This window comes from Solea solea, chromosome 18, assembly GCF_958295425.1.
Source record: "Solea solea chromosome 18, fSolSol10.1, whole genome shotgun sequence".
NCBI lineage: Eukaryota > Metazoa > Chordata > Actinopteri > Pleuronectiformes > Soleidae > Solea > Solea solea.
In genome coordinates this window covers 3,640,262-3,653,418 of record NC_081151.1, presented here as the reverse complement: position 1 = coordinate 3,653,418, position 13,157 = coordinate 3,640,262, and the positions used below count along the sequence as shown (strand labels likewise).

Genomic DNA, 13,157 nt, shown 5'->3' with positions numbered 1-13,157 from the left:
CTCTTTTCAAACAACACTTAGGAACATTATCTGTAAACGTGGCTGTGATTAATGACAAACGACAGCTTTGTGACATGAAAAAAACCCCAAAAACAAACAAAACAATGTATGATGAAAGAATATATGAATCCATGTGTGTGACTGGAACATGGATCCACGTCCACGTCCTCTACAAACCCAGAGAAGTCAGAAACAACACACTTTCTGTATCCCTGGTCTTATCGTACGAGCCTGTGCCATTTCTTCAGGACCTTTAAAGATCACATGACTAACAATAGCAAGGTCACGAGTTTGAACTCTGGACTTTTACAAGGCAACGATGCCGAGTATGCGGGTTTTCTGTTTTCTGTCTTTTTGTTGTGTATCATTTTCTAATTTCTTTCACTATAGAAATCGCGGGTGTTTTCCAACCAGGCTCGTTGTGATGCGACGTGTCCACACTGTGACATTTAGAGCAGGTGGATGCTGAAGGTCGCTGCTGTCACGTCCGTGATGGTATGATGGTCGTGGCTGGTTCCATCCAAACGTTATCTGACCTTGACATTAAGGGATGCTGATGATCTAGTAAAAGCGAAATGCTACGGCGCTACGTCACGCGGCGCGTTTCATTCAGCTCTCACGGTGGTGAGAGTCGACGCTAAGGCGCGTGTGCTTTTTTTTAAAACGTCATTTATCAATGATTTAAAGCTGCAGTGTGTAACTTTTTGTTGTCATTGTTATTATTGTTGCCTACTATCAAACCTAACTGAGGGAGCATTTGTGTGTATGCACCTGCAGTGCAGGGGCGGGAGGTGTTTATCTCGGGTAGTTTTCCATTTTTTAAACTTTACTTCTTTGTATTTTCAGTTGCTGCAGTCATCTCATATTAAACAGATCACTTCCTGTGTGCAGTGCACTTGGTAACATGAGATCTGATGAGACCGCTATCCTGAGAAAGAGTGTGTTTTTAATACTAAATTGTATATAATTCTTACAACAAAGTCTCTGATTCATGTCATTTCCTTTCTAAAAACCACACTCTTGATTTTAGTTTCCAGTAATTACTGGTGCACTGCTTCACCCTCTGCTGCAAAACGCCAGAACGCAAAACTCTCAGGCTCAGATTATCCAGCGATGACAGATCCATGAGAAGTAGGTTTTAAGTTTTAAGCCCCGACTGTGTCAGCGAGTGCTTTGAATCTGGGAGAAAAAGCTTTGCACAAACTGTGTTTTGTCTGTTTTAGGAGAGTCGAGCTCTATGAAAAGCTGATCCATCCACAGTTTAACCTCCTCGCAAGCTTCTATTTTGTGCGCATCTATTCCACAAATGAAGTTTGTACCAACTAGGTCCAAAAAGAGCCGGTTCACTGTCTCTAATCCCCGCGTGATTCCCATTCCCCCTGAACGAGTAGTTTGTGAAGCACGAGAATCGCTTTCTTCTTTAACTACAAACACACTCCATGTGAAATATTGTGTGTATTTGGTACCGGATCGATAAAAGCAAGTGATGGGAAAAATCCTCTGCCCTGTTTGTGTTTCTTAACTCCGGGATGGAACAACACACAGACGAGCTTTTGACCCACAGAAGTGTTGCTTTCCACAATCAATGACGCACCCAGGGAGTTTTGATTCAGTGGAAGGTTACAGCACATTCATAATCAAACAATTATCTTCAAACTCAAAAGTTGAACACACTATATTATTAAGTAAATTCAGCGTGGGACCTTTCCTTACAGTCCTATGCTTCAGTCTGTAACTGTACTGTCAACATCTGTGATAATTCCATTGGATTCTCACCAGGTTTTGCTGACAGAGCCAGTAAAACTGCTGGAACTTCTGAGACATGAGCAGCTGAGCACTTCCCACTGCACTCCGGATCTTGCCCAGGACTGAAACACACACACACACACACACAGCATATTAAAGAGAGGGAAACACACACAGTGCCACAGGATTTAAGAATCAGACATATTCAGCGGCGACTCACTTTCCTCCGTCAGGTCGTTCTCCTCGGCCTCCGCCTCCATCTCTTTACACCAACCCTCCATCCTCTTGGTCTCCGCGTGGAGCAGCTGCATGAACCAGGTGCCGTCTCTGCGCAGGGACGGGGACGCCCGGCCGGACTCCACCGACAGCACCGTGCTCTCCCGCGGGGAGGGCGGCTCCAGCTGCCAGGGGGCCTCGCTGGTCGTCTCTCTGGGGCTGGTGGGTTCAGTGGGGGTGCGGTAATCCTCGCGGTAGCTGAACAGTCCCTGGGTGCGCACGGTCCTCACCGCTCCGTACTGCGTGGGTGTGCTGGGCTCCGAGTGACGCTGGAACCCCCCGCCAAACTGCAGGCCCTTGTCCTCCATGGTGGGGAAGCCCTCCAGCTCCATGTCGGCCTGCACTGCTGCGGTCACGCTGTTGGAGCGCTTGAACCGGCCCTGTCTGCGACACAGCAACACAAACCAGGATGACAAATAACAGCAAAGAATCGTGACAAATAAGAAAGATTTGGCTCCTCTAATGAGGTTTGAATTATTACCCCTTCTTGTCGTCTTCCACCTGGATCCCCACAGAGTGATACTCGGGCGAGCCTTTGCTTTCAGACTCCGAGTCGGTGGCTGCTTCCACCTAATACAAAGAAATGATACAAACCAACAGTGCTTCTCATTACCTGAGCTACGATTCCCCCGTGTTATTGGGTTTATTGGTTTGGGACCAGACGGAGCACCTTAACTGTACAGGGCCTGTCAGAAAGTAAACACTCGGTGATTTATGGAGGCTCCAAAGGCAACGAGATGGAAGAGCTTTACTATGGAGGATTTTAGGATATCTACAGTAGCTATTATAACAATGTAAGGGGATGTGTTGTGTATGTTGCACTGCTCAGTGTAAAAAATAAATAAAGAATTAATTTAAAGTCCATAGCATGACTAGATGAGCTCACTCTCACCATTCTAGCATTGTTTTCCCAACATAGAAGTCTATGGGAAAATGGGTCGACTTCTAACTGGATTTATAACATCAGTAAGAGTTAACAGCCTCAGCTTGTCAGTTTGACGTCTCCCTCAATAGAACATGACGTCAAATCTGCAATATTATTGTGCCATTTAAAGGAAAATAGACACCTGTGTGATTGACAGCCGGGATTGTGACTCCTGTGAACTTCCTGTCAAATCACAAAGAGAACACAGTTTATGGTTTCTAAGCTTTAGGCACAAATTCCTATGAATGTTCCTGGTAATGTAGGTTACAGTGCAGGGGAGAGGCGGCGATGGAATAAGCTTGGTCTCAGTTGACGTTATTCAGAGGCGAGAGAGACGGATATTTTTCGTCGTGAGCCAAAGGCGGAATGAAAACTCGGACTCGGCTAGAAATGCATTATTTAAGGATTGCAAATGAAGCTCTGTGTCTGCAGGACGAGTTTGCCGTCTGCACCTTGTTGTTTTGCCCCAAAGTCGCCTGGAAAAAAAACCCAGAATCCTGTGGACAAATCATCTGATGATGATCCTCTCTGCCCCCCCAAGTGGCTGAGATCACGACCCCGCAGACCCAGACTCACAGTCTCTTCCTTTCTGTCTGCTCCCCAGAGCTCGACACGTCTCCAGTCTCACGGAAACCCTGACAGAGCTCAGCTGCTTCGCTCCCCCTGACAGTCCTTTCTTCCGTGTCCCTGCACTTTCTCATCTCCCTTTTTATCTCTATTTGTCCAGCGTTCATATTTGTCCCTCTGGCTTACTGTCACAGTCTTTGTCTTTGCTGTCTTAAGCCTCTCTTTGTCTTTTCAGTCTTTTCTCTTTAGTGCCCACTGAGAGTTTGTTTTTGTCTGCATCAGAAATGCTTTTGGATATCAAACCTACATCTTTCCTTTTGAATGTAGCTGCCATAGAAACACATCTTTTCATATTTCCTAAACGTCTGTCACAGGACGGTCATTCCTGCATTTGCCACCAGAACGATTGCAGAAACCATCCAGAAATAAAGTGTATGAGGCCTTTAGTGTCTCTAAAGGCACTCTAATTGCACATAGTTTCCATTTTTTGTCCTGTTTTTGGGACATTGAGACAAATAAAATCAAACAAATATTATTTTAAATATGTTTTACACTGTTTTTTTCTCAATAAAACATTTTGTTTTTCTTAATTTTTAACCCTTAGAATATATTTTCAGCACAACCAATTTATACAAACATACACACCCGAGCAAAAGGTACTCGAAATGTTTTAAAATCGGATTGAATTTGTGACATTTGGAAATACGTCACAAGTCAAAGTTCACTTGGCTCTGTTTTGTGACTTCTGCACAATCAAATGAATCATAACCTTGACTCAACAACACGGAAGAAGAGGTGTAAACTGTTAATACACTATTGTAATGTGCAGTAAATTGTAAATATAATAAAAATGGGCAACATCACTCACTCACAGGACATTTTCTGGCCCTTTTATGGTTAAAATAAGTCAAAAAAGAAGGTGTGAGAAGGTGAACAAAGGCCATGATATGAAGAGAGAATGAATTTGAACGAGTGCGATGGATGAAGAGTGAATAAGGGGTCAGACCGACTTATAGTCAGAAGATATTCTGGTGAAATACGATGATTTGCATATTCACTACGGCACTCTAGTGAATATGGCCTCTCTCTCACACACACACACACACACATACTTATATAAATATGCACACCCTCAGTAATCACAATCACGGCGTCAGCACAGGTGTGAAAACTGTGAGACTCAGCGAAAAAGCACGGTGAAAGTGAAGCCACTGTGCCTTTCATGGAAAACACCACCTGGTGACTTTTGTCACGCAGCCGTCGATTGTTTCAGGTTAAACGCTGCGGCTTCCTCTTCACACGACCTCATTATGTCTCCAATTAAAAACCATTTCTGTAAATAATCCACCGGACGCAAACAACAACAAACATGTGGCAAAAAGTGCCTCGATCAACGTGAGGAAGGGACCTCTGGGGGACATGGTCCGTGATCAAAGATTAAATATGCTTTAACCTTTGGAGACACGGGGTTGTAAAAGAGGAAAACAGCGGATCAATGCAGAGGCGGGATGACTGAAGGTAATTTACAGATCCTCCATTTGCTGGTGAAGCACACTGACTGATGTAATGAGGTCAACTGATGCGATCTGCAACAGAGATAAATCAGTGTTTGACAAGTACAGCATCATTATCTCAGGCAGCTATACTGAAATGGTGTCTAGTGACAAACTACCCAGCAACCATATGGGCATGAAGTTACAAAGAGCTTTTGAAAAATGAAAAATGTTCTGATGAATTACTCGCCAATAGCTGTTGTCAATGATTTCATGTGATTTCATTGAATGTTTTAATTCTCCAATCCTGCAACTCTTGGAGTCTTTGCACATGAGTTACATCCCTGTCAGAAGCAGAGTCTCCACTTGACATAATGTGAGTAGATCTTAAGTTTCTCTTAATCCTTATTCATCCAAACCACTTTCTTCAGGTGAAAACCAGTGTATATGGGTATCTCGTAATGTTAGCTGTTGATCCAGGTAATAATCTGCATATCTACTGCCCCTCTGGGCAAACACATCGACTACTTTATGGCGCTTTTCCACTACCCAGTTCCAGCACGGCTTGTGATGACTCCTCCCACGTTGAGGAAGTACTATAGTAATGGAAAACCAACCAAACTGTGTAGAGTAGAGCCGAGCTGTGCCGGGACTGTATAATAGAAAAGTGCCATTAAACCATGCTTGCATCACTAGTACACTCTTTACTCGCTCTTTTGTCCAATCAGTGCAAGGCTCATTGTCATTGACTCCTCCCTCTTTTTAAAAAAAATACAGTTGAAACACACCTTGTTAGACCTTGCTGCTACTTGGTGTCAGATTTCACGACCAGGCCACGCCCCCTAACTGCTCTGCACACTCAAATCAGGCATTGGGGCGGAGTTAGCTGCAGAAGACGGTGTTTTGTTACACTTTCAAAAAAAGCTTCTATTCCCAGGTTACACAAAGCTCAATATTCCAGGTTATTACAGAGCGCAGAAAGTAAACCGCTGAATTTAGACTTGCTTTTTTACACATAACAAAAACATGCTGCCGGAAACTCTAATTCATTTTGGATTGAGATACAAAGTCGGTGAGCTGCAGTGCTATTTGGAAGTTGGACAGATCTCCAGCCAAAGGACTTCCTCAACACGAGCTTAAGGTGCGTATGATTTATTTTACAAGAAATCTGATTAGCACCCGGTGACATTCATACACTTCCCGGGCTGAGATTAATGGAGTGGTCTGATTTAATTCTTCAAATATTTGAGAGGTTTGTCAGCGCACCTTTTGCACTCGTCTGAGCAAATTGGACAAGTCGGCGGAGACGTGAGTGAGTGTGTGCACGTATGGATTAATGCACGGGAAAGAGAATAGAAACAAAGTGACTATATGTGCCGCCAAAGTCATAAGACGGTCGGAAATATTAGATGTCTCTTCATGTTCTGAAGGTAACTTTGATGCTGATGTGAGCAGCCACAGATGCCTTTTGTTCCGCAGCAAACCTGTGACCTTCAGACTGTGCCGTGACATCATCAACACCACCAGAGCCTCAGCTCCGCTGTTAATAATGCATATGAATGAGCAAGTCAAATGCGTGGTAAGATCCCAGAGAGTGGCGAGGTGGACGGAGACAAAGAAACACACGGAGACTGGAGAGGGAGAGAGTGAAAGAGTGGATGGAACGGACAGAGAGTGAGAGGAAGTGAATGAACCATGTTGTGAGATATCGTTCACTACAGAGGCTGCTCCTGCACGGGTTGAATTTTAAATGACGGATTGCAGTAATATGAGTCACTCCTGCTATTTTTAGCCGCTGGAATAATAGCGCACTATTTCTGAGTGGAATGCACGTGTGTTTGTGTGAGTGTTTTCTGGCGTGTGGTTGTAAGAAGGGGCTCTTTTGGGTCAAAATTCACGCTTATTTGGGTCAAAATTTAAATCACAATTATTTCAAACGATGACTGGTTGACTTGAACTTGAGACAAATGGAAATTGCACTATTGTAAAATATGAAATTTTGAATAAACCCATTGAATTTACCTTAAAATAAATGTAAACTGTTGTATATTGTTTATATCTTTACTTAACTGAATGTCTGTGTTGTATTTATCCCGGATGACGAGCGGTCAAACACCATTATAACATTAACCCTTTAACACCTAAGCCTCAAAAGGGCCAGAAAATGTCCTGCGAGTGAGTTCTTTTTTCCTTTTTCCAGAATAACTTTCAATATCTGGCAGTTATTTACAATTTACTGCATGTTAAAACAGTGTATTAACAAATTAAAATGAAGCAAAACTCTGTAGTTGTACATGAACACCAGATTTGAGTTAAATTTGAGATTTGAAACAGTATGAAACCTATTTAAAATAACATTTGTTTGAGTTTTTGTCTCAAAAACAGGCCAAAAAATGGAAAAATGGAGGACCAGGCCGACCACAACCAAGAATTCTATTGTAATCCATCTGTCGTCTACTGCTTCACCCTCACACATGGAGACAAGACTGACCTGTATGCCTATAGACGATCGAGGGGTCTTGAGATACTCCTCAGCCCTGGACACCAGGATGGCCTTGTCGCAGGTCAGCACCGAGCTGTGGCTGTCTGTGGACGGGTGTCTTTTCCCAGCCATGACTCCGGCCGCCTCCATGGCTATGGTCACAGCTTTGGTGCTGTCCAGACTGTCAGTGGAGTTGTAGAGGGCCCTGCCCGGGGCGAGCCCCAGACTGAGGCCGTCGGGCGCCCACATCCCGCCGTGAGGATGCCTCGCCTCGTGGTACGCGTCCTGCGTGGACTCGGTGCTGCTCTGGGCCGTAATGGAGATGAGGGGTTTGGGGGTGCAGCGCGGGGGGACCGGAGGCGGGGTCTTCTTGTAGTTAGGTGTGTAGGTGATGGCTGGAAAAAAAAAAAGTAGAATGATATAATAGTTAAAAAGTTCAATGACATTTGAGCTATTTTCTAAAAATATCTGGTATTTTTTAGTGATTGCACCTTTTTTAAAATGTTCTTTTTGCTTATTTTAACCATAAGGACCAGAAAATGTCCTGTAACAAAGTTCTTTTGCCTTTTTTTTTTTTTTTTTACAATTTACTGCACGTTTAAATACTGTTTTAACAATTTAAAATCAAGAAAAACAAAAAGGTTTATTTAGAAAAAAACACTGCTATGTTAAATTAGAAATTTCTATCAGCCAGACACACTTGGCGTTAAAGGGTTAAAATAAGTAGGAGTTACTGCATAATCTGCTGCAGATTTATACGCACTGCTGTAACTCATCCCTGAGTGGCGTGAATACTAAGGCAGGAATCTGTCATGAAGTGAAATAGTGTCAGTCAAACAACAACACATCTCATATTACAGAAAGGAATAATCCGGATTACACTTAAACTACAAACAGTCCAATACTTCGCTGTTCGTAGGATCAGCTGCTTTGAGATTTGTCGACAGTGAGAGGAAAAACAACAACGATAAATGTTCCCTTCTTCTCTCTCAGCCACATGATTGCTGGTTGTTATTTTCACATATTAGCGCTGAGCAATTAGTAATGAAGCGTCTCTGCCTTTGGGATCTCGCTGTGCTGTTCTACGACTGATTGTGTCTGAAGTTTTAAACGTTTATTTCCCCGCACAGTGCAAACGCTTGCACTATATTCTCGAGATGTGCATGTATCTGGCAATATATCACGCTGACTCCATATTATATTATTTAAAGGACTTTGATGAATTGCAATTAACCTTGCAATCGTCATCAGAATAACTGTGTTGACGGGGCATTCAGCGACTTCAATAACGTTATGAATCACTGCTTGTTGTTAAGTGTGTATGAGCCTAATTTCCGGGGGATTTTTTGTGTCTCAATTGTTCCCGATCATTTTATCGATCCGAGCTCCTGGCTGGTAAGAACACTCTGTTCAAATTGCCCCTGTAGAATCCCCCTTTTTCCTCCTCTTTTGTTTGTGCTCAGCGCTCAGATAAGAGACGAGACGGGTTGAATAATGGAATAAGTCGATAAAGTACTCGAGAACATCAAAGCCTTTGTCACACGACGCTCATCAGACGTGGACGACGGCGAGAAACCAGGGGAAGTAATCAACAGTCGACTCTCCTCTCTCCTTATTCTGTCCATTTCAATGCAGAAAGAGGGGGATATTGCTCTCTCTTTCAAGTGCAAATGAGAATATGGACATAATCCACAGAGGTGGACTGAGGACTGGGTCGTAGACGCGCGTTCTAGGCTTGAACACGTCTTTATTCTCTTTATTTATTACTGTTTGAACACATGTCTGAAAGCACAAGTGTGCTTTGATCAAAGCTGCACACGTGCCAGGCGACTCGGAGCCAAGACGAGAAGTAAAAAAATGAAGAAGCTGGCAACGAGGAACAACAGTGAGTCATGCTGCAGGTTAATTTATGGGTTATCGTCTTCCCTGATGAAGAGGCGGACGCTGTTGAACTCTCGCGTCGGGTTCCCATTGTGCTCGACGCAGGCATCGCGCAAAGCAACTCGAGAAGTGACTCTCAACTAGATGCATCTGTCACGCAGGGCCTCCAAAAAAGATAAAAGAAGAGACTTAATCATGTTGCACGAGACAAACACACGGTTGTCTGAAGCAAGAGGAGTGTGTGGTTAAAACTAAACTGAAATAACAAAGGATCAACAACGAGGGGCTTCACCTCACAGCACCTCTTGGCCTGTCTCACACCCATATTTAGGTTGTGTTTATAAATAGCTCGACACGTCTCGACACGTCTGGTCTGTGAGAAGCGTTTCGGCTGCAGCGGCGAATGACGCACACTTTTGTTTTCCATTCACAGAATGAACTCTTGCACAACGAGGAGAGATCAGGGGATGAATGAGATGACCCATCCCGGGGGGGCATGATTCAGCAGGAGGGCACCAAAATAGAGCCATTATTACCAAGCTGTGCAAAAGGAGGGCGGGGGGAAATCATAATTCTTGCAGTGGCATTGGCAAGATTATCCAGCGTTTATTTATTGTAATCTGAAGTGAACTAACGTGCTCATTCACTCGTTCACTCTGACTGAAATCACCAGTCCAAAAAATGATCTATGTTTTAATCCATGCAGCAAATTAACCAGTTGATGGATGAATTGCCAACTGGACAAGACAGGAAACTGCCCCATGGACCATTCCACACACCAAAAAGAAGGACCTTTTCCAGTTTCCTTTTGATATTAAATATTGTTCATCGCACTTAACTTTACGGCTATGATTGTAAATGACAACAAAAATGGTTTCCCCCACTCAATGACATCAAAAAAAGAGAGAAAAAATGCCTCTATGTGTCCTTCTTTAGGCATGTGTCTCTGGCTTATGGACAGGAAACTGTATTTTGTTGTTGTTGTTGACATGAAGATGTTTGAGAATGAGAATTGTGAGAGACTGAGATTGTGCACGCTTCACAAAAACCTCAAAAAAGAACATGTGACACAGAACGTCACATAGAACGCGGAGTCTAAGGAGTACGCGTGACTTTGTGGAAGCTGTTTGAACACTTGATAAAAGTTTGAACACACACAGTCAGTACAGTGTGAACACCTAAGTGATAGATGTTGTTTTGGGGCGTTGATGCATGTATTCAGTGTGAATTCTCCACTTCATCTCTCTCTCTCTCTCTCTCTCACGCACGCAGTCTGATAAACGCGAGACACAAAGGTAGTGATTCGAGCACTCCATCTCTGTTAGGCCTTCTCTATCTATCAGCACTGGCTTGAATGCTTAAGTGAGGGTGGGGATTGCGGGAGTTGAGCGACACGTCATTAAGAGTCTCTCTCCCCCCCGATTGGATTTATCACCGTGGACGGAAAATGCGGCAGTGTTTGTTTTGCGTGCAGGAAGTTAAGGATATGCAAATGATCTGGAAGTGAGGGAGTGAGGGAGAGAGGGGAAGATGAACGGTGGAATCCATTCTTGGCACTGTCACCGCGGTGGCAGATAGAAACAATAAAGAGATTAATATAAAAATAGTAAACCACAATAGTGGGACGACGTGAGAATTGTTAGGCGCTCTGGATGGATTTAAAAGTGTCACCGAGTTGTGATGCATCGCCGGCGGGAACAAAGCACACCAGTGTGGTTGCAGATGAAGTCGTGTCATTGCGAGTTTTTGGTGATCGATGGATGTTTTTTTGCTCGTGTCTGATGCGTTTCATGAAAGCGATATGGCTGCTGCAGTCTGAGAAGCCTCCTTTAACCCTCTTAAGAAACAAACTTCTTGCCAACTCAGTGAATTTCTAAAAAAAAAGGTGATAATAAGAGAATGATCCAGGGGACGACATGGACGCGCACATGCGGAACTCTCGTTTGAGTCGCGCTGTGGTCTCCAGCAGCTTTTTAGAAAGTGACAGAATCGTAAATATGTCAAACAACAGCAGGGGAAAAAAAAGAAAGAAAGCACTCTCAGCAATTGAGAGTGTGTGTCAGGACTCTCAGTCAGAAAAAAAGAGCACAACGATTTATGGTCGAGTGCAGGTGCAACGGAGAAACTGCGGGCACTACACAAGCCAGCAGCAGCTGGAGGGTCAAGTGCTTCACGGAGGAGCCGCAGATGTTGCGTTTGTGCTCCAAACTCTATCTTTCTTCAATTCTGAACATGTTCTCAACATTTATTGGTGATTTTTCTTTAAAGTGCATTTTCAGCACAGCGTGAATGACCTACAGTATGCACGTGGAGCGGAGGACGATGTCCCAGGCTGCAGCTTTACCTGGGGTTTGCTGGGGAGTCCGATCAATGCTGCAGGTGGAGGGGAGACAGAACTGGATCCCTGGAAACAAGGTGGGGAAGGGGGGGTTGGATACTCAGAAGAATGGGTGCAAGCTGCCCCAACATACACAGCAGCAACAACATTACACAAGAACAAACAAAAAAAAAAGCCTGAAATTAGGGAGTCACATGACTGGAAAGAAGAGCATTTTCTTTTATTTCTCTTTAGTGCATCACTGGATTATCAATACGCTCGTTGTTTATTCTACACCATTTTCATTTCGACGCATCTCCAGTTGGGTGTTACAGTAACAGGCCGACACACATCACCTGACCTGGCTCTGTGACACTGAAAGTCAGTATAATAAGCACTTTAACAACATAGAGGCTTTAACAGTGATATGCATGGAGTTACAGTTACTCTGGTACACTGGTTTGTCCCGTGGATATTAGCGGAGGAATTATTGATTATGAAGTCCAGGCACAGTTGCAGGTGTGTGTGTGTGTCCGTGGCAATTTGTCATGAATGGGACAAAAGTTACACTTTTTCATGATTCATATTTGGTGTAGAAAAAACCCAAAATTGAAACTCTTGACGTCATGTACAGCAAATGATTTATTTAAATGTTGCAACAAAGTAATTTGTGTTGTGCAAACCCAAATTGTGAAACGTAGACGTGGCCTTTTTTTTTCAAATGTGTTTTATAGTGCGATAATGAGAAGACCGTGATGTCATTATATGAAGGTTAAGGGGATTGTTCAGACTGATTTGAACGTGGGTTTTACTGTATTTCCTTTGAATTGTATTGACATAATTTACATCACAATCTGTTTTGTTACAAATTAGAAAATAAAATAAATTCCAAAACGTTTGAGCACATCATCATCAGCACGTTTGCCGCCGTCTGCGCCTCTGGAGCGAAACTGAGCTTCACGAAACATCACAAGTTATGAAATGCAGTCATCACAGGGTCTTTGTTTGTGGGATTTTTGGCAGCTTTAGCTCGAAATAGAACAGCATACGGCACAGACTCTTTTAATGGTACAGAATACCAGGTTTTACCCCTGCATATCTGGCAAGTGAAAAGGTAATTACGTTGATATTTGTTCAACCTTGTAATTAAGGTCACAGCCGAGCTTCTTTAAAACGTATGAGGTTAAGATTAATGTGGATGAAACCCGGAAGCAATCCAAGCAAATTATGTAAATTAAAGTTTGGGCACATTTGTTTTACATGCCACCGAGGTCATGGGTGTTAAAAACAGTGAACACATCACAAATAGTCTCGACCAAAAAAAAAACCAACTACCTTCAATTAGGCAGAAATTCATTCAAAAAGCACTCTCCAGCATGAGTCTCTTTGTTCCAGTGCTCACGGCAGCCTGTTATCATACACAAATATCTGCCAGTGAATGAACGACTCCCGCCGCAGTTCACTCTCACA

At 43.4% G+C, this 13,157-nt stretch overlaps 1 protein-coding gene across 1 annotated transcript in view; it reads right to left on the bottom strand.

The window, feature by feature from the left end:
- dlgap2a (discs, large (Drosophila) homolog-associated protein 2a) overlaps window positions 1-13,157 on the bottom strand; it is a 139,902-nt gene that overhangs the window by 2,459 nt on the left and 124,286 nt on the right. The window contains exons 9-13 of the mRNA XM_058615410.1: window positions 11,715-11,774; window positions 7,499-7,884; window positions 2,504-2,592; window positions 1,967-2,406; window positions 1,777-1,868 (exon numbers count right to left, since the gene is read on the bottom strand). Of these exons, the coding sequence (XP_058471393.1) occupies window positions 1,777-1,868; window positions 1,967-2,406; window positions 2,504-2,592; window positions 7,499-7,884; window positions 11,715-11,774 (1,067 nt within the window). The remainder of the gene's footprint in view (window positions 1-1,776; window positions 1,869-1,966; window positions 2,407-2,503; window positions 2,593-7,498; window positions 7,885-11,714; window positions 11,775-13,157) is intronic.